Here is a 23,666-nt window from a genome sequence, read left to right as displayed (position 1 = left end):
AATTTAGCATTTTACTAAATGCATGCCTTTAAACTCAAAATGTTTATTTTCATAACAGAACGCTGACTGATGTTTCCAGAGAAACCGCTTTTTTCAATAGATGCCAAATCTTAGATTAGGGACTCAAAAGAATGCATTGACTGTTTAATGAAAAACATCCAGCTGGATGATCAGGTTTATTTAGGTTTTTCATACTATCCCTTTAAACCGGGACACTCCTGAATTACACATATTCTGTGGCTGATTAAAAGCTGGTGAAATGCAGGCTATATATGTAGGAGAAGCTGCTAGAGATATCGGTGGTCCAGGCAGTATTCAAACCATGACTGGTGTCAGTCAATGGTCCGGGTCACATCTCCAACTTCAGCAGTTGGTCCGTTAAACTCCCAAGACAAGGGTGTCACTACTTTGGTGGCTCTAACTACACATCCTCATGGCGGGCAGATTGGAGCACGGTGATGTTGAATTCTCACTTTCACGGCCACTGGTCTCCGGAAGAATCTCTATTGCCGATAAATGTATCTAAGGGCGATCTACAGTGCTCTACTGCAGGCCGCCCACATTCTTCTCTTGAAGGCGGTATAAGGTTCAGTCAGACAACACAATGGCTGTAGCGTACATCAACACACAAGATGGAACTCGCAGTCGCATGGCGATGCGGGAGATGACGTGCATTCCCTAATGGGCAGAACGCCACGCAGTGATTCATTCCGGGAGTGGACAATTGGGAAGCCGACTATCTCAGTCGTCAGGAGATCCATCCAGGAAAATGGTCTCTTCACCCAGAAATGTTCAAAGCTCTGATAGAACATTGGGGTTGTCCGAAGGTGGATCTCATGGCGTCCCGACTCAATCTTCGGCTTACTCGTTACATGTCCAGGACACGAGATCCTCAAGCAGAAGTGGTGGACGTTCTGGCCTTGCTTAGTGTATGTTTTTCCTCCATTTACTCTGTTGTCTCGGATTCTCAAGAGAATCAAACTGGAATGAATCAAGGTGATTCTGGTAGCACCAGATTGCCCTCGGAGGGTTTGGTTTTCGGACATGCACTCTTTTCTGGCGGATAAGCCGTGGCCTCTTCCTCTGCGTCCGGATCTGCTACAGCAAGATCCCTTCATGCACCCAGACTTCCCACGACTAAGGTTAACGGAATGGCTATTGAGACAGACATCTTAAAACGTAAAGGGATTCCAGAGGCCATGAGTCCTACGATGATGAGAGTGCGTAAACCAGTTACAGCGTCTCATTATCATCTAATTTGGTGGTCTTATGTCTCTTGGTGTGAGCGGAAGGTTTTACCATCAATCAGACTCCTTTCATTTATCACGTCTTTTGCTGTTTCTTCAGGCTGGTTTAGACTCTGGACTTCGCCTGGGGTCCCTGAAAGTTCAGGTATCTGCATTATCTATCTTTTTCCAAGAACGTCTAGCGCTCCTGTCAGATGTAAAAACGTTCTTACAAAGAGTACTGCGTATACAGCCTCTGTTTGTACCGCCCACAGTTTCTTGGGACTTAAATCTGGTACTCTACTTCCTCCAGTCCAACTATTTTGAGCCTTTGGAAGATGCAGACCTTAAATATCTTGCTTGGAAGGGTGTTTTTCTACTAGTCATAGCTTCAGCCCAGGGGGGTATCTGAATTGATTGGTTTTGTCTTGTGAGCCTCCATGCTTAAATCTGATAGGGCAGAGTTGCGGTCGCACTCCTTCCAAAGGTTGTGTCCGCTTTTTTCAGATCAAATCAACCTATTGTGGTTCTGTCCTTGCATGACGATTCTGGAACACCTACTCAGGATGTAATGCAGGCTTTGAAGATCTACATGGATCGGACAGCTTTATTCGTGCTTTATGATGTCCCTTGTCACGGGTGGTCTGCTACTAAGCAGACCCTGGGCTTCTGGATTCGGCTGACAAACTCGTCAGGCCGATCTTAACAAATCTAGACCTTCTCTGTTATCAATTGCTGCTTACTCTACACGTTCTGTGAGGGCGTCTTGGGCTGCTAGTCGGGGGGCTACCACATCTCAACACTGCAGGGCAGCCATTTGGTCTAGTATTCATACGTTTGATAAGTTCTACAAGTTTGACACTTTTGCGGCTACATCTTCACGGTTTGGCCGCCTGGTTTTGCAAGTTCCCAAGTGCTCTCCCGTCCAATGAGGAAACTTTGTGACGTCCCCAGCGTCTTGACGTAGTGCCAGTGTCCCCTAGTGCCTGACAGAGAGAGGAGGATTTTGGTACTTACTGATAAATCCCTTTTGCGGAAACCATAGGGGACACTGGCCGCCCGCCTGCCCAGTGCTGTTCTCTTGCCTTCATTGTTATTTAGTTATGTTTAATTGTTATATGCTATCTTCCCTCGTTCAGTTATGTTATCTTGTTCCCGTCGCCTCTCAGCTCATTCTTAACTGAGGGATGATGGGGCATAGAGGGAGAGGAGCCTGTTTCACTTTTAGATTATTTAAAGTGCCAGCTCCCTTTTAAGTCACCATCAATACCCAGTCAATAGTCAGCCAACCAGCCACAGAACCAGTGTTATTCATGAGTTTCCCCATTTAAAGGGATAATATGGTAAGCCTAGGTTTATATATCTTGTAAAAATACTCTACAATAGTTCAGTGATTCTCAAACTCAGCCATCAGGACCCCAAACAGTTCACTGTTTCCATGTAACCCAGCAGGTGCACAGGTGTGTTCATTACTGGCAAATTTTAAAAGAACAACTTGCCAAGTTAATTATTTCACTTGCGATTGTGTGAGGAGACCTGGAAAATATGCACTGTTTGGGATCCTGAAGACCGACTTTGAGCACCTATGGAATATTTGAAGTATCCTCTTCCCCATTTTAATTACAAGTTACACATTTTTCATATTGCTCAGAGACTTTTATTGTATGAAATGATCCAAATGTTGCAATTCTAACACAACACAAATTTAGTGTGTATAATATGGTTTGTTAAAGTGACAAGACAGCTAGTCAATAAACTATTCACAGATTCATTTTACCATATATTTTTTCTTATGGTAAAAGTGGAAATGATATCGTTATGGGAACCAATATAATATACAATGCAGTCTGCGTAGATAAAGAGAGGGACAGGAGCTGAACTCTTCTTTATGCGATTGGAGCCATTGCTACATAATTATTGGCTCTGTCAAACACCACATAATATTCACGGATAAATACGTCTCCTAGGATCCACAAGTCTCCAGAGTTTGTTGGCAGATTCATGGCCTGGAAGCCACTGGTGCATCCCTGTTGATTCTGTTGTATAAGAAAGTATGTTAGGTTTGACAACATCTTGTGAAAATGGGCATACATGCAACAGTTTGTCCAAGCACCCCACATTTGTGGAATACCAGTATATTGTATTTGCTAATACATGTTGGCCAACTTACCTGACGCACGTATGCACTGGCTGGCAGTGGGAACTGAACGCCATTGATGGTAAAGACAATAGTTGGCATGTTGCTGATGCTGTTGCAGTTGATCACATACTGCAGGTAAAATATAAAGATGCATCAATCATTGACATATGTGATGAAAACTGAGTGTACAGCAATATTACAACAACTGTTATTACTGTGTATGTATGTATGTATGTATGTATATATATATATATATATATATATATATATATATAAGGTGTATCATTCATCTCACCTGTCCATTTGAATCCTGGCTTGCTCCAATGTAGTACTGAATGTTGGCAATGGGAGTTGATGGTCCAGCCAGCAGGGAGGTACCAGTATCAACAATTGCTTGACAGGATTCGCTGCAAGCAATGACTTGTCCATTGATAGATACGCTGTTTAAAGATAGAAAAAAGAAAGTTTACATGGTAAACAATCTCTTTTTTAACGAGCGTGCATTTCCATAGATTATTAGGAGCCCTGAGTGCAACAGTACAGATGGTGTAATGATTACTGCCACACAGCACTGAGGTCATGGGTTCGATACCCACCATGGCCCTAGCTGTGTGGAGTTTGTATATTCTCCACATACTTGTGTGAGTTTCCTCTGGTGCTCCAGTTTCCTCTCACAATCCAAAGATATACTGGTAGGTTAAATGGCTCCCGACAAAACTTAACCCTAATGTGTAAGAGCGTGTGTGTACAGTACATAGGCAGACTAAATTGGGCCAAGTGGTTCTCATCTGCCGTCAATTTCTATATTTCTAACTCACCTGTCCACTGTTATCTGCCAATAAGTTTCAGCTGTCAGTGGGACCCAGTTTAGGTTTCCACTGTAATAAGATGTGTCCACTCCACCAAACAAAACGAAGCTGCCACTCTGCCCTTGACTGAAGAAAAGAGACATGATCACAGACTGCACGTGGTTGCCTAATGCAGTGATTGAGTGAGAATGCAAACAATTTTAGCAACCTAGATGCTGAATTATACATGGTATTTTCTTAAAATGAAATGCTTACTGTACAGCATAAGCCTAATTTTTAGTCAATGTACAGCAGTTCAACCAGTTGTAGCTTGAGGGCAGATAAATGGATGTCCATTAAGTGGAGGTTGGCATAAAATTAAAAATCAAAGTTGTGGTTTTAGATTGTGTAAGGGGTTGTCCAGCTCAGGTTGTTTTAGAGCCAATGGTCCATGAGCTATACCACTGCTCTGCAAAATACTACAGCTCCCTTAGTTGTGGTGTTTGATATAGTTTAATATAGTCACCCATTCACTGCTGCTACTCCTGGATGAAGGTGGCAGTTACCACTGAAATTATTTTGTTGAGTGATGGATTGGTGATTCTCGCCACAACTAAGAAATGCATATAATTGGGGTGCTGGCTACCTGTTTTTTTCTGCACCCTGTATTGGCTCAGGCAGACATGGACTATGTGTGTGTGTGTGTGTGTGTGTGTATATATATATATATATATATATATATATACAGAAAAAAAAATATATATATAGAGAGTTTAGCTCTATTTCTAATTGTCATGCAGTAGAGCACAATACTGTGTCATCAATTATCTTGGACTAGCTTGTGTTTTTCAGTAGAACTATAGATAGGAAAATGCCTCCTCCCCCGATGCACACAATGTCACAAGTTTATTATTCTGAAATTTTTCCTATATTAGTGCGCATTCTACAAAGTTGGCATTAAAAACTATTTTCTAAAAGTCCCTTCTAATAAAACCTTATTTAAACAAATGATTTGTGGTTGTCCTTTACCTGAGGATCACAGGAAGTGAGCATTGAGAACACAGCTGCATGTTTGAACAGACAAGCAGTAATGGAGGAGGGCTTTTTAGCAACTTCATGGTTAGGGAACATTGAATTGTGATAACACTTTGTCAAAGAAAATAGAACTTTATCTTCATGATATACAGAAGTATGTTTGGCAAAGTGGTTAGCATTACTGCCTCACTGCATGGAGCTCTTTGGTTTAATTCATGGATGCCTACCCTCCCTCATTCTGCAGGAGACTCCCTGAAATAGTAGCAATCTCCCTCACTCCCTGAATGATCCCTCAATCTCCCTGAATAAAAAAGAAATCATGGATACATACATTTAAATGCTATCATCAGTGTCATTTCCCTGTATTGGTTATAAGGCACAATAATCCCTACGGCTACATGCATTTTAAAGGTTTCTTGTGGCCACTTACAGTATATGGAACCTCATGTAAAATACAATACACAAACAAATCCTGTAAAATATGTCTTTTCTTCAACAAGTAGATCTTACTAACTTTGGGGCTCATTTACATTTGGATGCAAGTCTTTTTCATGACACGCCTCTCAGATGTAGCAGTACACGTACGCACTGATAGGTGTTACTTTCACAATCTCCCTGAAATGCTTTTTCAAAAGTAGGCAAGTATGGTTTAATTTCCACCAAGGCCCTATCTGTGTAGAATTTGTATGTTCTCATGTGTTTGCTTGTGTTTCCTTCAGGTGCTCTGATTTCCTTCCACAATCCAAAAAAGAGTACTGCGTATACAGCCTCTGTTTGTACCGCCCACAGTTTCTTGGGACTTAAATCTGGTACTCTACTTCCTCCAGTCCAACTATTTTGAGCCTTTGGAAGATGCAGACCTTAAATATCTTGCTTGGAAGGGTGTTTTTCTACTAGTCATAGCTTCAGCCCAGGGGGGTATCTGAATTGATTGGTTTTGTCTTGTGAGCCTCCATGCTTAAATCTGATAGGGCAGAGTTGCGGTCGCACTCCTTCCAAAGGTTGTGTCCGCTTTTTTCAGATCAAATCAACCTATTGTGGTTCTGTCCTTGCATGACGATTCTGGAACACCTACTCAGGATGTAATGCAGGCTTTGAAGATCTACATGGATCGGACAGCTTTATTCGTGCTTTATGATGTCCCTTGTCACGGGTGGTCTGCTACTAAGCAGACCCTGGGCTTCTGGATTCGGCTGACAAACTCGTCAGGCCGATCTTAACAAATCTAGACCTTCTCTGTTATCAATTGCTGCTTACTCTACACGTTCTGTGAGGGCGTCTTGGGCTGCTAGTCGGGGGGCTACCACATCTCAACACTGCAGGGCAGCCATTTGGTCTAGTATTCATACGTTTGATAAGTTCTACAAGTTTGACACTTTTGCGGCTACATCTTCACGGTTTGGCCGCCTGGTTTTGCAAGTTCCCAAGTGCTCTCCCGTCCAATGAGGAAACTTTGTGACGTCCCCAGCGTCTTGACGTAGTGCCAGTGTCCCCTAGTACCTGACAGAGAGAGGAGGATTTTGGTACTTACTGATAAATCCCTTTTGCGGAAACCATAGGGGACACTGGCCGCCCGCCTGCCCAGTGCTGTTCTCTTGCCTTCATTGTTATTTAGTTATGTTTAATTGTTATATGCTATCTTCCCTCGTTCAGTTATGTTATCTTGTTCCCGTCGCCTCTCAGCTCATTCTTAACTGAGGGATGATGGGGCATAGAGGGAGAGGAGCCTGTTTCACTTTTAGATTATTTAAAGTGCCAGCTCCCTTTTAAGTCACCATCAATACCCAGTCAATAGTCAGCCAACCAGCCACAGAACCAGTGTTATTCATGAGTTTCCCCATTTAAAGGGATAATATGGTAAGCCTAGGTTTATATATCTTGTAAAAATACTCTACAATAGTTCAGTGGTTCTCAAACTCAGCCATCAGGACCCCAAACAGTTCACTGTTTCCATGTAACCCAGCAGGTGCACAGGTGTGTTCATTACTGGCAAATTTTAAAAGAACCACTTGCCAAGTTAATTATTTCACTTGCGATTGTGTGAGGAGACCTGGAAAATATGCACTGTTTGGGATCCTGAAGACCGACTTTGAGCACCTATGGAATATTTGAAGTATCCTCTTCCCCATTTTAATTACAAGTTACACATTTTTCATATTGCTCAGAGACTTTTATTGTATGAAATGATCCAAATGTTGCAATTCTAACACAACACAAATTTAGTGTGTATAATATGGTTTGTTAAAGTGACAAAACAGCTAGTCAATAAACTATTCACAGATTCATTTTACCATATATTTTTTCTTATGGTAAAAGTGGAAATGATATCGTTATGGGAACCAATATAATATACAATGCAGTCTGCGTAGATAAAGAGAGGGACAGGAGCTGAACTCTTCTTTATGCGATTGGAGCCATTGCTACATAATTATTGGCTCTGTCAAACACCACATAATATTCACGGATAAATACGTCTCCTAGGATCCACAAGTCTCCAGAGTTTGTTGGCAGATTCATGGCCTGGAAGCCACTGGTGCATCCCTGTTGATTCTGTTGTATAAGAAAGTATGTTAGGTTTGACAACATCTTGTGAAAATGGGCATACATGCAACAGTTTGTCCAAGCACCCCACATTTGTGGAATACCAGTATATTGTATTTGCTAATACATGTTGGCCAACTTACCTGACGCACGTATGCACTGGCTGGCAGTGGGAACTGAACGCCATTGATGGTAAAGACAATAGTTGGCATGTTGCTGATGCTGTTGCAGTTGATCACATACTGCAGGTAAAATATAAAGATGCATCAATCATTGACATATGTGATGAAAACTGAGTGTACAGCAATATTACAACAACTGTTATTACTGTGTATGTATGTATGTATATATATATATATATATATATATATATATATATATATATATAAGGTGTATCATTCATCTCACCTGTCCATTTGAATCCTGGCTTGCTCCAATGTAGTACTGAATGTTGGCAATGGGAGTTGATGGTCCAGCCAGCAGGGAGGTACCAGTATCAACAATTGCTTGACAGGATTCGCTGCAAGCAATGACTTGTCCATTGATAGATACGCTGTTTAAAGATAGAAAAAAGAAAGTATACATTGTTACGTGCACCGCTTTGGGCATCCTTGTTTGGTTATTTTTTTTCTGGTGGGTAAACAATCTCTTTTTTAACGAGCGTGCATTTCCATAGATTATTAGGAGCCCTGAGTGCAACAGTACAGATGGTGTAATGATTACTGCCACACAGCACTGAGGTCATGGGTTCGATACCCACCATGGCCCTAGCTGTGTGGAGTTTGTATATTCTCCACATACTTGTGTGAGTTTCCTCTGGTGCTCCAGTTTCCTCTCACAATCCAAAGATATACTGGTAGGTTAAATGGCTCCCGACAAAACTTAACCCTAATGTGTAAGAGCGTGTGTGTACAGTACATAGGCAGACTAAATTGGGCCAAGTGGTTCTCATCTGCCGTCAATTTCTATATTTCTAACTCACCTGTCCACTGTTATCTGCCAATAAGTTTCAGCTGTCAGTGGGACCCAGTTTAGGTTTCCACTGTAATAAGATGTGTCCACTCCACCAAACAAAACGAAGCTGCCACTCTGCCCTTGACTGAAGAAAAGAGACATGATCACAGACTGCACGTGGTTGCCTAATGCAGTGATTGAGTGAGAATGCAAACAATTTTAGCAACCTAGATGCTGAATTATACATGGTATTTTCTTAAAATGAAATGCTTACTGTACAGCATAAGCCTAATTTTTAGTCAATGTACAGCAGTTCAACCAGTTGTAGCTTGAGGGCAGATAAATGGATGTCCATTAAGTGGAGGTTGGCATAAAATTAAAAATCAAAGTTGTGGTTTTAGATTGTGTAAGGGGTTGTCCAGCTCAGGTTGTTTTAGAGCCAATGGTCCATGAGCTATACCACTGCTCTGCAAAATACTACAGCTCCCTTAGTTGTGGTGTTTGATATAGTTTAATATAGTCACCCATTCACTGCTGCTACTCCTGGATGAAGGTGGCAGTTACCACTGAAATGATTTTGTTGAGTGATGGATTGGTGATTCTCGCCACAACTAAGAAATGCATATAATTGGGGTGCTGGCTACCCGTTTTTTTCTGCACCCTGTATTGGCTCAGGCAGACATGGACTATGTGTGTGTGTGTGTGTATATATATATATATATGTATATATATACAGAAATATATATATATATAGAGAGAGAGAGTTTAACTCTATTTCTAATTGTCATGCAGTAGAGCACAATACTGTGTCATCAATTATCTTGGACTAGCTTGTGTTTTTCAGTAGAACTATAGATAGGAAAATGCCTCCTCCCCCGATGCACACAATGTCACAAGTTTATTGTTCTGAAATTTTTCCTATATTAGTGCGCATTCTACAAAGTTGGCATTAATAACTATTTTCTAAAAGTCCCTTCTAATGAAACCTTATTTAAACAAATGATTTGTGGTTGTCCTTTACCTGAGGATCACAGGAAGTGAGCATTGAGAACACTGCTGCATGTTTGAACAGACAAGCAGTAATGGAGGAGGGCTTTTTAGCAACTTCATGGTTAGGGGACATTGAATTGTGATAACACTTTGTCAAAGAAAATAGAACTTTATCTTCATGATATACAGAAGTATGTTTGGCAAAGTGGTTAGCATTACTGCCTCACTGCATGGAGCTCTTTGGATTAATTCATGGATGCCTACCCTCCCTCATCCTGCAGGAGACTCCCTGAAATGGGTGTCGTATGGTATGCCGGCGCTTGTGCTCCCGGCGCCCAGCATACCGGCGCCGGCATACCGACAGCGTGGAGAGCGCAAAGGAGCCCTTTGCGGGGTAGCTGCGCTCGCCACGCTGCGGGCACGGTGGCGCGCTATGCGCGCCACACTATTTTATTCTCCCTCCAGGGGGGGCGTGGACCCCCATGAGGGAGAATAGTTGTCGGTATGCCGGGTGTCGGGATTCCGGCGCCTGTATACTGTGCGCCGGGATCCCGACATTCGGCATACAGAAGACCACCCCCTGAAATAGTAGCAATCTCCCTCACTCCCTGAATGATCCCTCAATCTCCCTGAAAAAAAAAGAAATCATAGATACATACATTTAAATGCTATCATCAGTGTCATTTCCCTGTATTGGTTATAAGGCACAATGATCCCTACGGCTACATGCATTTTAAAGGTTTCTTGTGGCCACTTACAGTATATGGAACCTCATGTAAAATACAATACACAAACAAATCCTGTAAAATATGTCTTTTCTTCAACAAGTAGATCTTACTAACTTTGGGGCTCATTTACATTTGGATGTAAGTCATTTTCATGACACGCCTCTCAGATGTAGCAGTACACGTACGCACTGATAGGTGTTACTTTTACATCTCCCTGAAATGCTTTTTCAAAAGTAGGCAAGTATGGTTTAATTCCCACCAAGGCCCTATCTGTGTAGAATTTGTATGTTCTCATGTGTTTGCTTGTGTTTCCTTCAGGTGCTCTGATTTCCTTCCACAATCAAAAAAAGTTTTTTGCATAATGAATGCTGTATAACGTGAACTTTTTTAGGACCAGTCCTGTTCGTGTAAGGTAATTTATCAAGCTGTATATTCTGTATTATGTAGAAAATCATTCATCATCCTAAACTCACGAGCTTAGATAGACAGAGAAGAGGTCCTGGGGAATGAGTCCTTGGTTCCACATATTGTCAAATACTGGTGTAGCTTGAGATGATGCCAAGCTTGGAAAGGCAAGTCCCAAGATCCCATCGAATGGAGAGTAATACAGGAAAGAGCCAGGTTCAGTCTGACTGAGACCAAATATCTGGTTTGTAATCTGGATGTTTCCCACCTGCATTTCAAAGTAAAGTACAGAAAATAATGATGTTGGACATGTTAATTCTATCGGCAGGATGTAATGGTGTCTGTGATCTCCGGAGGTGCGTGATACCGGCCGATCTCAGACTTTAAAAAAAAAAAAAGGCAATCGCAAGGCAAAACCATGCCTTGTAAGTGATTGCCCCTTTAAAAAAAAGTCTGAGATCGGACTGCGTCCCGCACCTTCTGCGATATCGCACGCCATTACATCCCACTGTAAATGTACTGTACAATGTACATTGTTTGAGACCTACTTAATTAAGCTCTTTAGAATAGCTTTTTTATAAGCAGCATTAACATTAATATCTTTACACATGTAATAAAACTTTCAATGTGACCTTGTTGATGGTTTTCATTTACTGTACAGGGCCGCACAACTAATAATACTAGTGGAAAGACTACTAACAAATATAAATAATTAGATCATTTATGGTTGTAGGAGATGGTCACATGTCAAACTTTTTTTCCGCTAAGGTAGATATAAGATAAATTTAAAATTAAGTGACAAATGTAGTTTAAAACCCTCAACACTGGGAGAAGTTCTCATGACATCTTCCAAGAACCTATTTTTTATGAAGCTGTAATATTAGTTGCCAATTCAATTCCGGACAGGCAGAAATATTGTCTTGTGCTCATTTTTGTCCAATTTGTCATTAAATTATCATATATTATGTGAAACTCCCCGGTGGACTGGCTGACAGCAGTAAGAGCACTGGTACTGTATTCCAGTTCACATGTTCACTTTCTTGGAAACTTATAGGAAAAAATACATATATAATTGATAAAAGCAAAATGTAACATAACATTTTCTCCTTTCCTGACCCCTGGCTATCACCATCATCAGGTGGTAATAGTAATCAAGGACAGTGGCAAACTTGTTCTTACTAAATAGGCAAATAGCAGAGATGCTGTTACCTGAGAGCCCCAGCAATGGCTACCACTAGTGACATTAATATTTATGAAGAAACCCTATGTCCATCAAAATTATATTTCTCTGACGTCCTAGTGGATGCTGGGAACTCCGTAAGGACCATGGGGAATAGCGGCTCCGCAGGAGACTGGGCACCTGGTGTGCACTGGCTCCTCCCTCTATGACCCTCCTCCAGACCTCAGTTAGAATTGTGTGCCCGGCTGAGCTGGATGCACACTAGGGGCTCTCCTGAGCTCTTAGAAAAAGAAAGTTTATTTTAGGTTTTTTATTTTCAGTGAGATCTGCTGGCAACAGACTCACTGCTACGAGGGACTAAGGGGAGAGAAGCGAACCTACCTGCTTGCAGCTAGCTTGGGCTTCTAGGCTACTGGACACCATTAGCTCCAGAGGGATCGAACACAGGCCCAGCCTCGGTCGTCCGGTCCCGGAGCCGCGCTGCCGTCCCCCTTACAGAGCCAGAAGCAAGAAGAAGGTCCTGGAAATCGGCGGCAGAAGACTAAGGTCTTCATCAAGGTAGCGCACAGCACTGCAGCTGTGCGCCATTGCTTCCCATGCACACCTCACACTTCGGTCACTGATGGGTGCAGGGCACTGGGGGGGGGGGGGGGGGGGGGGCGCCCTGGGCTGCAATATTGAGTGCCTTGGCTGGCAAATAACACATAATATAGTCATAGAGACTATATATGTGTAAAATACCCCTGCCAGATATACATAGAAAAAAGCGGGAGAAGTCCGACGAAAAAGGGGCGGGGCTATCTCCCTCAGCACACTGGCGCCATTTTCCCTCACAGCTCCTCTGGAAGGATCGCTCCCAGGCTCTCCCCTGCAATTTCCAGACTACATAGGGTAAAAAAGAGAGGGGGGGGCACTAAATTTAGGCGCAATATTGTGTATACAAGCAGCTATTGGGAAAAATCACTAAGTTATAGTGTTAATCCCTGTGTTATATAGCGCTGTTGGTGTGTGCTGGCATACTCTCTCTCTGTCTCCCCAAAGGGCTTTGTGGGGTCCTGTCCTCAGTCAGAGCATTCCCTGTGTGTGTGCGGTGTGTCGGTACGGCTGTGTCGGCATGTTTGATGAGGAGGCTTATGTGGAGGCGGAGCAGGTGCCGATAAATGTGATGTCACCCCCTGCGGGGTCGACACCTGAGTGGATGGTTATGTGGAAGGAATTACGCGACAGTGTCGACTCCTTACATAAAAGGTTTGACGACATAGCAGATGTGGGACAACCGGCTTCTCAGCCTGTGCCTGCCCAGACGTCTCTAAAGCCATCAGGGGCTCTAAAACGCCCGCTACCTCAGATGGCAGACACAGATGTCGACACGGATACTGACTCCAGTGTCGACGATGATGAGACTAGTATACATTCCAATAGAGCCATTCGTTATATGATTACGGCAATGAAAAATGTGTTGCACATTTCTGATATTACCCCAGGTACCACAAAAAAGGGTATTATGTTTGGGGAGAAAAAGCTACCAGTGGTGTTTCCCCCATCTGATGAATTAAATGAAGTGTGTGAAGAAGCGTGGGCTTCCCCCGATAAGAAACTGGTAATTTCTAAAAAGTTACTAATGGCGTACCCTTTCCCGCCAGAGGACAGGTCACGTTGGGAGACATCCCCTAGGGTGGATAAAGCGCTCACACGTCTGTCTAAAAAGGTGGCACTATCGTCTCCGGACACGGCCGCCCTAAAAGAACCTGCGGATAGAAAGCAGGAGGCTATCCTGAAGTCTGTATATACACACTCAGGAATTATACTGAGACCGGCTATTGCTTCAGCATGGATGTGCAGTGCTGCAGCTGCGTAGTCAGATTCCCTGTCGGAAAACATTGATACCCTAGATAGGGACACTATATTGCTAACCGTAGAGCATATTAAAGACGCTGTCTTATACATGAGAGATGCACAGAGGGATATTTGCCGGCTTGCATCTAAAATAAACGCAATGTCCATTTCTGCCAGGAGAGGATTGTGGACTCGGCAGTGGACAGGAGATGCAGATTCTGAAAGGCACATGGAAGTTTTGCCTTACAAGGGTGAGGAGTTGTTTGGGCATGGTCTCTCGGACCTCGTTTCCACAGCGACAGCTGGGAAGTCAGCATTTTTACCCCATGTTCCCTCACAGCCAAAAAAGCACCGTATTATCAGGTACAGTCCTTTCGGCCCCAGAAAGGCAAGCGGGTTAGAGGCGCGTCCTTTCTGCCCAGAGGCAGAGGTAGAGGGAAAAAGCTGCAACATACAGCCAGTTCCCAGGAACAAAAGTCCTCCCCCGCTTCCTCTAAGTCCACCGCATGACGCTGGGGCTCCACAGGCGGAGCCAGGTATGGTGGGGGCCCGTCTCAAGAACTTCAGCGACCAGTGGGCTCGCTCACGGGTGGATCCCTGGATTCTACAAGTAGTATCTCAGGGGTACAAGCTGGAATTCGAGACGTCTCCCCAAATCTGCCTTGCCGACAGCTCCCCCGGACAGGGAGGCAGTGCTGGAGGCGATTCACAAGCTGTATTCTCAGCAGGTGATAATCAAGGTACCCCTCCTTCAACAAGGACGGGGTTACTATTCCACAATGTTTGTGGTACCGAAACCGGACGGTTCGGTGAGACCCATTTTAAATTTAAAATCCTTGAACACTTATATAAGAAGGTTCAAGTTCAAGATGGAATCGCTCAGGGCGGTGATTGCAAGCCTGGACGAGGGGGATTCCATGGTATCACTGGACATCAAGGATGCTTACCTGCATGTCCCCATTTACCCTCCTCACCAGGAGTACCTCAGATTTGTGGTACAGGACTGTCATTACCAATTCCAGACGTTGCCGTTTGGTCTGTCCACGACACCGAGGGTATTTACCAAGGTAATGGCCGAAATGATGATACTCCTTCGGAGAAAGAGAGTTTTAATTATCCCGTACTTGGACGATCTCCTTATAAAGGCGAGGTCCAGGGAACAGTTGTTGATCGGTGTAGCACTAGCTAGGGAAGTGCTACAACAGCACGGCTGGATCCTGAATATTCCAAAGTCGCAGCTGGTTCCTACAACGCGTCTACTGTTCCTGGGGATGGTTCTGGACACAGAACAGAAAAAAGTATTTCTCCTGGAGGAGAAGGCCAAGGAGTTGTCATCTCTAGTCAGAGACCTCCTAAAACCAAAACAGGTGTCGGTGCACCACTGCACGCGAGTCCTGGGAAAGATGGTGGCTTCTTATGAAGCAATTCCATTCGGAAGGTTCCATGCAAGGATCTTTCAGTGGGATCTGTTGGACAAGTGGTCCGGAGATGCATCGGCTGATAACCCTGTCTCCAAGGACCAGGGTGTCGCTGTTGTGGTGGCTGCAGAGTGCTCATCTTCTAGAGGGCCGCAGATTCGGCATACAGGACTGGGTCCTGGTGACCACGGATGCCAGCCTTCGAGGTTGGGGGGCAGTCGCACAGGGAAGAAACTTCCAGGGACTATGGACAAGTCAGGAGACTTCCCTACACATAAATATTCTGGAACTAAGGGCCATTTACAATGCCCTAAGTCAGGCAAGACCCCTGCTTCAACACCAGCCGGTGCTGATCCAGTCAGACAACATCACGGCGGTCGCCCATGTAAACCGACAGGGCGGCACAAGAAGCAGGATGGCAATGGCAGAAGCCACAAGGATTCTCCGATGGGCGGAAAATCATGTGTTAGCACTGTCAGCAGTGTTCATTCCCGGAGTGGACAACTGGGAAGCAGACTTCCTCAGCAGACACGACCTCCACCCGGGAGAGTGGGGACTTCATCCAGAAGTCTTCCAAATGATTGAACACCGGTGGGAAAGGCCACAGGTGGACATGATGGCGTCCCGCCTCAACAAAAAGCTAAAAAGATATTGCGCCAGGTCAAGGGACCCTCAGGCGATAGCTGTGGACGCTCTGGTAACACCGTGGGTGTACCGGTCGGTGTATGTGTTCCCTCCTCTGCCTCTCATACCCAAGGTACTGAGACTAATAAGAAGGAGAGGAGTAAGAACTATACTCATTGTTCCGGATTGGCCAAGAAGAGCTTGGTACCCAGAACTTCAAGAAATGATCTCAGAGGACCCATGGCCTCTGCCGCTCAGACAGGACCTGCTGCAGCAGGGGCCCTGTCTGTTCCAAGACTTACCGCGGCTGCGTTTGACGGCATGGCGGTTGAACGCCGGATCCTGAAGGAAAAGGGCATTCCGGAGGAAGTTATCCCTACGCTTATTAAAGCTAGGAAAGAAGTGACCGCAAACCATTATCACCGCATATGGCGGAAATATGTTGCGTGGTGTGAGGCCAGGAAGGCCCCAACGGAGGACTTTCAGCTAGGTCGATTTCTGCACTTCCTACAGTCAGGGGTGACTATGGGCCTAAAATTGGGTTCCATTAAGGTCCAGATTTCGGCTCTATCGATTTTCTTCAAAAAAGAACTGGCTTCACTACCTGAAGTTCAGACATTTGTTAAGGGAGTGCTGCATATTCAGCCCCCTTTTGTGCCCCCAGTGGCACCGTGGGATCTCAACGTGGTGTTGGATTTCCTAAAGTCGCATTGGTTTGAACTACTTAAAACCGTGGAACTAAAATATCTCACGTGGAAAGTGGTCATGCTGTTGGCCTTGGCTTCGGCCAGGCGTGTGTCAGAATTGGCGGCTTTGTCTTGTAAAAGCCCTTATCTGATTTTCCATATGGATAGGGCGGAATTGAGGACTCGTCCCCAATTTCTCCCAAAGGTGGTTTCAGCGTTTCATTTGAACCAGCCTATTGTGGTGCCTGCGGCTACTCGTGACTTGGAGGACTCCAAGTTGCTGGACGTAGTCCGGGCCCTAAAAATCTATGTTTCCAGGACAGCTGGAGTCAGAAAGACTGACTCGCTATTTATCCTGCATGCGCCCAACAAGTTGGGTGCGCCTGCTTCAAAGCAGACTATTGCTCGCTGGATCTGTAGCACGATTCAACTTGCACATTCTGCGGCTGGACTGCCGCATCCTAAATCTGTAAAAGCCAATTCCACGAGGAAGGTGGGCTCTTCTTGGGCGGCTGCCCGAGGGGTCTCGGCTTTACAACTTTGCCGAGCAGCTACTTGGTCGGGGTCAAACACATTTGCTAAATTCTACAAGTTTGATACCCTGGCTGAGGAGGACCTAGAGTTCGCTCATTCGGTGTTGCAGAGTCATCCGCACTCTCCCGCCCGTTTGGGAGCTTTGGTATAATCCCCATGGTCCTTACGGAGTCCCCAGCATCCACTAGGACGTCAGAGAAAATAAGATTTTACTCACCGGTAAATCTATTTCTCGTAGTCCGTAGTGGATGCTGGGCGCCCGTCCCAAGTGCGGATTGTCTGCAATACTTGTATATAGTTATTGTTTAACTAAAGGGTTATTGTTGAGCCATCTGTTGAGAGGCTCAGTTATATTTCATACTGTTAACTGGGTATAGTATCACGAGTTATACGGTGTGATTGGTGTGGCTGGTATGAGTCTTACCCGGGATTCAAAATCCTTTCCTTATTGTGTCAGCTCTTCCGGGCACAGTATCCTAACTGAGGTCTGGAGGAGGGTCATAGAGGGAGGAGCCAGTGCACACCAGGTAGTCCTAAAGCTATCTTTAGTTGTGCCCAGTCTCCTGCGGAGCCGCTATTCCCCATGGTCCTTACGGAGTTCCCAGCATCCACTACTTTTTTGCTAGTTAGGGCTTAACAATTTTGATAAATGGAGTCCTTGGACAGCATTGTAAACTAGCTATGGGATTTGTTGCTTTAGCTATGTGTTAATGTGGATTAGAACTTTGTAAAGTACAAACTTCTTACATTCTCATGGTTTTGCCTGAAAATCACTGCGTACCACAGTACAGTATGTGCTTGCTTATCATGCAAAACTAGCAATACCTCAGAAGTTACCCCATAGCAACATACTTTTCCTCCTTTCCCACATCAATACTTAGAATTTCTGCAACATTATGTTCCCATCAGTCAGGGAAGTGAGTAGGTACTAGCACTGGTGTAGTTCATAGGTGAGATTTGTGAACAGTATATCCTTTGCTCATATGAGTTGCCTGTGGCTTAAAAATGAACTCCAGGCCATCACAAACATGGAGGAGCAGCATTGGCAGCCTGAGTGGTAAGATAAGAAGCTGCAAGCTGTTTCTCCTCCATGTCAGTGGACTGTGCTCTCTGTAGGGAGCCATGGGGCCTTAAAAATGCTGCATGAGTGTCCTTATATCTTTCAGTGTTTTAGGTGCACAGTAGGTAGGGGTAGGTTTATCTAATGATAGCTTAAGCCCTAGTGCTAGATACGCTAAAAGAATTACATGTTATACACAACTCCTTATTTTCTAGTAGCATTTGTGCACTGGTAAGATTACATATTTGACTTTTACAAGAATATACTTATTGTACAATATGTACAAGCATACTTAATACATTTTATATGCAGAAACTATAGCAGACGTATGTATTGCCCTTGAAAAGTTACAAATGAAAAGCTAGAACTTGACATTTTGAAATAGTATTTTTGTCACATATGACCCCTCTAATTGTAGTTTTCTGATCATAAAAGGCACCGAATGCCATTTGAAAGTATATAATCCTTAATTGGCAACAAATAAATGTTTAAACACAATAATTCCTAATGAATAATAAATTGATAGCTTCACAAAAAAAAGTCTATAGAATAAGAATTATTTATACAGTACATGTATTAATGGCCTTTGTTTATTACGTAAGTCATGACTATATATAGGCCATACTTACCTGCACGGTGTCATATCCCAGGTAGCCAGTCATACTGCCGGTGCCATATTGTATGGATACTGGGGTGTTGGTGGACTGGAAGGTGGATGACTCTTGTGGGTTAAACATGTGGTGATTTGCTGGAAAAAAACACATGGTTTTATATATATATATATATATATATATATATATACATACACATACATACATACATACATACATACATACATACATACATACATACATACATCTAGAAACAAAATAATGAAGCACTGTTCAACTAGCCAAGGTGCCATTCTAGTAAGGCTCACAACAATGGTAGTGGAATGTGCCACTATATAATTATAGTGTATGTGAGGCTGAAATATGTGTAATTGTTGCCAGTTAATGTGTTGCTCTTTTGTCAAATGCCATTAAGGAGGCAATGCAGTTCTCAGCAATGTGCTACTGGACAGCACCATGATTTCTGGCTATGCACATCACCACTTATAACGGCAAGGAATCTTTGCAAAGATAAATTGCTACGGAGTATTATTCCTAAAGCAACCCGCAGCATACCGCTGGGAATTGAGTCGCCCCCCCTATGTTCTTATGGACAGAAACAGTTTTTCACAGTACGAAAACAAAATCTTTTCTCTACTCATTTTTACTTAGTATTTGGCAATTGATTCTATGGAGTCTATTTTTTAAAGGCTGAAATACTTTATGGCCAGAAAAAAAGACTATACATCCAGGGGGAAACCACGTTATTATATATGATGCACAATTTTCAGAATATCAACTTTAATAGTAAATTAACTGGCATTCTGTATACAGCAGTTATATATTGTTTAGTCAGCCATTTTGCAGGCCTAAGCAATATTTCTAAAAATGCAGCGTCACTTCACTAGAAACAATTCCCAGTTCTAAGTTAACACTAGTAATAAGCTGATTACTTGATGTATCAGGTTCCTTGTAGATATAGAAGATCAAGAAAATGTATAAACTACAAATATTTTTCACTTGAGGTCATAAAAATGGAGAAAACATAAATAGGTTTTCTGGGGATTAAGGTGTCTATGTACTAAGCTTTGGAGGGAAAGAAAGTACCAACCAGAGGTGACTCCAGAGGTGGGGCTGCAGCGCAGTCCCAAATTCAAATAGGGGAGCCACACCAAATGCCAGAGAGTCCCACTTGGCGGTGTTTGGCAGCGTTTAGAGTGGCAGTTGGTGTAGCTTCCCTATTTGAATTTTCGACTGCTGCAGCCCAACGTCTGGAACCGCCATTGGTACCAACCAAACAGCGCCTGTCATTTTTCAAACAAAGCCTATAACATGGCAGTTAGGAGCTGATTGGCTGGTACTTTATCCCTGTCTACTTTCTCTGCATGGCTTAGAACATAGACTCCTAAAAGTGATAACCAAGTTGATGTGGTTACATTTTAAAAGACATTTTGAAAAGATGTATCAAGCCTTGGAAAGAAAGAAACTGGAGAAGTTGCCCAAATAATCCAATCTGCTTCTAACTTTCATTTATCTAGGAAGTGTCTTTGATATGAAAATTAGGAGCTGATTGGTAGCTTTGGGCAACTTATTACCCCTTTTTCACTAGCTCTAAAAACACGGTTAAATGCGCGGGCGCGCATTTACCCGTGTTTTTTCCTAGTGGAAACGGCCCCCAATGCAAATTCCCGGATCAAGTGATCCGGGAATCCTACTGGGTAGCTTGCCTGAACACGTGTTCAACCCGGTAAGCTGTGTAGTGTAAACGGAAGCCGTGTCGATGCGACACTGCTCCCGTTCACAGTGTATGGAAGGGCGGCGCTGGGAGATCATGTGATCTCCCAGCACAGCCCCTGCCGCGTCAGCAGCAGCGTCACCAACCCGGCAATATGCCGGGTTGGTGAGCTGTAGTGTAGAAGTGGGCTGTAGCACGTCTCGCAGCCATATCGGGCTCCCAGCTGCGACCCGTGCTACAAGTGGAAAAGGGATATTATTTACTTTACGCCTGTCTCACCAAGAGAGAGATAAACGAATGGTGTAGAGATAGGACATTTACATTTCACTGCAGATAATGGTAATCCATGTGAATCAGATCAGAACAGTAGATATCAGAGTTGTAGATGATTTGTTAGATGGCAACTGAAGTGTAGAATCTTGCCAGTAAATGTGGGCCATGATAATGAAATGTATCACAGTCTAGTGGTTGGTGTGCAATATGGAAATAACTCAAATATTTGCTTAGTGTCATCAAGCTATTAATTGAAGGTATAAAAAGTAGGCACAATATTTCACACAAATTGTGATTTATGTAAGTTTGGAGATTTCACTTTGAGGGCTTAAAGATTTTCCTAAGCTACTCACTGCAGGCTGGACTGGAGCAAGCCACAGATGGAACCCACAAGTTTGAAGATCCTGTATCAAAGATTACAGTGAAGGATTGTGGTGGAGTTCCAATGGAAATTGTCCCAAAATATTCAATCTGGAGAAAATAAACATGAACGTCATTTAAGAAAGAAATTCAAACAGAAAAGGAGATTCGATTAGCTGTATTTTTTATTTTTTTTACCCTGGGTTGTAAATAGAAAATGTGTGCAAATTGTTAATATATTAACTGCAGATTTTATACATATGCAAATCATGTCTGTAACTGAGTTTTTGCTATTTGGGTGCTACCATAAGAATATCTTTCCAGCAAAGTTATGTATTTACTAGTCATTCGACACAATCTTCCCTTACAACCAAATAAAAGGTGTGTACACACGGCGAGATTCTGTCTTATGTTCGATTTTCACTTTACGATTTCCCCTGAACTCCCCGGAGTCCAGCACCACCGATTTTGACTAACTTTTCTTGAGATTTGGACTATGTGTGCTTACGATTTCGGCTTATGTGAGATTTTGACTATCTAGCTACTTGCAGTATGAACTAGATAGTACACCGATCTAGCAAGGATTGACTTGCCTGCACAGTCTATATTTTCTTGCGATGCCGACCTGGCAGGACCGCGCATCGGGATCGCAAGGTGACTTTCACCTTGCGATCTGCACTAACTTTTCTTACGATTTTGACTATATAGTCAAAATCGTAAGAAAAAATCTCACCGTGTGTACACGGATGCTTTAGTATACATCTGAATAAACAATGGGGTTTTGGTTTATGAATTGTACGAGGCATGTAAGCTTGCGGCCCACTCCACGGGACCCCATTTAACCGCAAGTCCTACTCTATCACATAAACTTTCACATAGATTTTTTAGGGACCTGGCTACTGCTGTCGCATAGGGGATAATGTGCTTACCTGGTTTAAAGCTTACCTGCCACACTTATGACTTTTAAAAGGTAAGACAGTCACCAACACAACTACACAAGTGTGCTTACCTGGTTTAAAGCTCACCTGCCAACTGACTTCTGGCTTTCAAAGTGAGACAGTTGCCAACACACCTAAACAGCAGAGTGTGTGTGTGTGTGTGTGTGTGTGTGTGTGTGTGTGTGTGTGTGTGTGTGTGTGTGTATGTATGTATGTGTATATGTATATAGTAATGGAGACTGCAGCGCTTAGGTACAGTTTGTGATATTATGTAAAATTAGCTATATCAGCACCTATATAAAAAAAATTAGGACACTTCTCGTGTTATATGAGTGGCGGCTTATAAAACGTAAACATGTGTTTGGTATACACACATAATTAAATGCGAGAAGTAGTGAATACAAGCGCCCAAGAGTGTAGTGAGTACAAAAATAGGAAACAAACACAGGGATGATAAAATTTGCCAATTTTATCATCCCTCCTTTGTGTTAGGTTCCAATTTTTGTACTCACTACACTCTTGGGTGCCTGTATTCACTACTTCTCGTATGTATATATATATATATATATATATATATATATATATAAAATCTTTAGTCTAAAATATAGGTACTGCTACTCACATCCATGTAGTTCTGTAGTGGTTCGCCAGAGGCCTGAGCCAAATTGGTGAAGTATTTAGTTGCTGGATTGTAAGGATGCTTTGAAAGGTAGTCACCCAGTAACCCCAGTCTGCTTAAGCGACTCCGGAGAGACTCCCCTTTTCTGAGGGGGACTCTGTAAAAAAAAATATTAATATTTGAAGATTAATGCATTGTTGGCATCTGTGATCGTCCATTAGGCCCCATTACACACACACAAACTAGAATAGGACTTAGAACTTTCCATGTACTGGTAGTTGTTCGGTGGATGTTGTGAGTGCTATCCACTTCCCTTTTCTGCATTATTTATTAAACAGAAAAATCTACAGGACACTACATTTATGTAGAATAAGAGTTTGTTATGCGGGACACATCAAATTTGTATAGTGATATGTATTATCCAATAATGCTGCTCTACACAGGGAAGCTATTTATTCATAATATTTTAACTTTTATTGGTATACGTTAAAATGCCGTTTGGAAACAATATATTCTTTCCCAAAAACTGCCATGCCTAGCGTGCTGTGAAAAATGTTGGTGCGAGAAGTCATTGTAAGATCCACAAAACAAGGCACTGTATTATAAAATAAAGGTAAAAAAGTGATGATTATATAAAATGCGCACAAAACCACATGCTGATATATTGTTAATGAATAAAACAAAATGCTCTTTTGTGACATACTTCACCATACTGCATTGTGCCAGAACAACAAGCCCGAATAGAAGAAGGATCTTCATGACTGCCAATTGTGAAGTATCCGTGTAGGAATCAGCCTCTGAACAGTGTATATGGTGCTAAAATCTCAGACACTTATATACTTCTTTAAGCAGCCACCCCATGTCCTTCAGCGGCACTGTATCTGATGGGAAAGCTTCCATCACCTTGGTGAAAGAGACAGGTACTGCCATATCTAAAGTTTACACCTGATTATCTTGAGTAACTGGTATGTAGCCAAATACGCAACAGAAAGTAGAGAGAAAATAT

At 43.0% G+C, this 23,666-nt stretch overlaps 1 protein-coding gene across 1 annotated transcript; it reads right to left on the bottom strand.

Moving 5' to 3' along the window:
• Nucleotides 1-7,333: 7,333 nt before the first annotated feature.
• LOC135055021 (pepsin A-like) lies at nt 7,334-23,419 on the bottom strand. The gene is made up of 9 exons (XM_063958579.1): nt 23,364-23,419; nt 22,664-22,817; nt 21,097-21,214; nt 18,775-18,893; nt 10,876-11,075; nt 8,713-8,829; nt 8,139-8,283; nt 7,874-7,972; nt 7,334-7,739 (listed from the first exon to the last, which is right to left on the bottom strand). Exons 1-9 carry the CDS (start codon nt 23,417-23,419, stop codon nt 7,590-7,592), a joined length of 1,158 nt encoding a protein of 385 aa, XP_063814649.1. The 3' UTR covers nt 7,334-7,589.
• Between the last annotated feature and the right edge of the window lie 247 nt (nt 23,420-23,666).

This window comes from Pseudophryne corroboree, chromosome 3, assembly GCF_028390025.1.
Source record: "Pseudophryne corroboree isolate aPseCor3 chromosome 3, aPseCor3.hap2, whole genome shotgun sequence".
Classification (NCBI taxonomy): domain Eukaryota; kingdom Metazoa; phylum Chordata; class Amphibia; order Anura; family Myobatrachidae; genus Pseudophryne; species Pseudophryne corroboree.
The sequence above is the reverse complement of the archived record's forward strand: the minus strand, read 5'-3'. Positions and strand labels throughout refer to the sequence as shown.

What these genes read in the sequence shown, in the direction of transcription:
- LOC135055021 (XM_063958579.1), bottom strand. Translation starts at nt 23,419, where the DNA reads ATGAAGATCCTTCTTCTATTCGGGCTTGTTGTTCTGGCACAATGCAGT. An exon ending in TGGGATATGACACCGTGCAG is followed by an intron (nt 11,076 to 18,774) that starts GTAAGTATGGCC and finishes TTTGAAATGCAG; the next exon opens with GTGGGAAACATCCAGATTAC. An exon ending in TTCTCTGTCTATCTAAGCTC is followed by an intron (nt 8,830 to 10,875) that starts GTGAGTTTAGGA and finishes TCTTTTCTTCAG; the next exon opens with TCAAGGGCAGAGTGGCAGCT.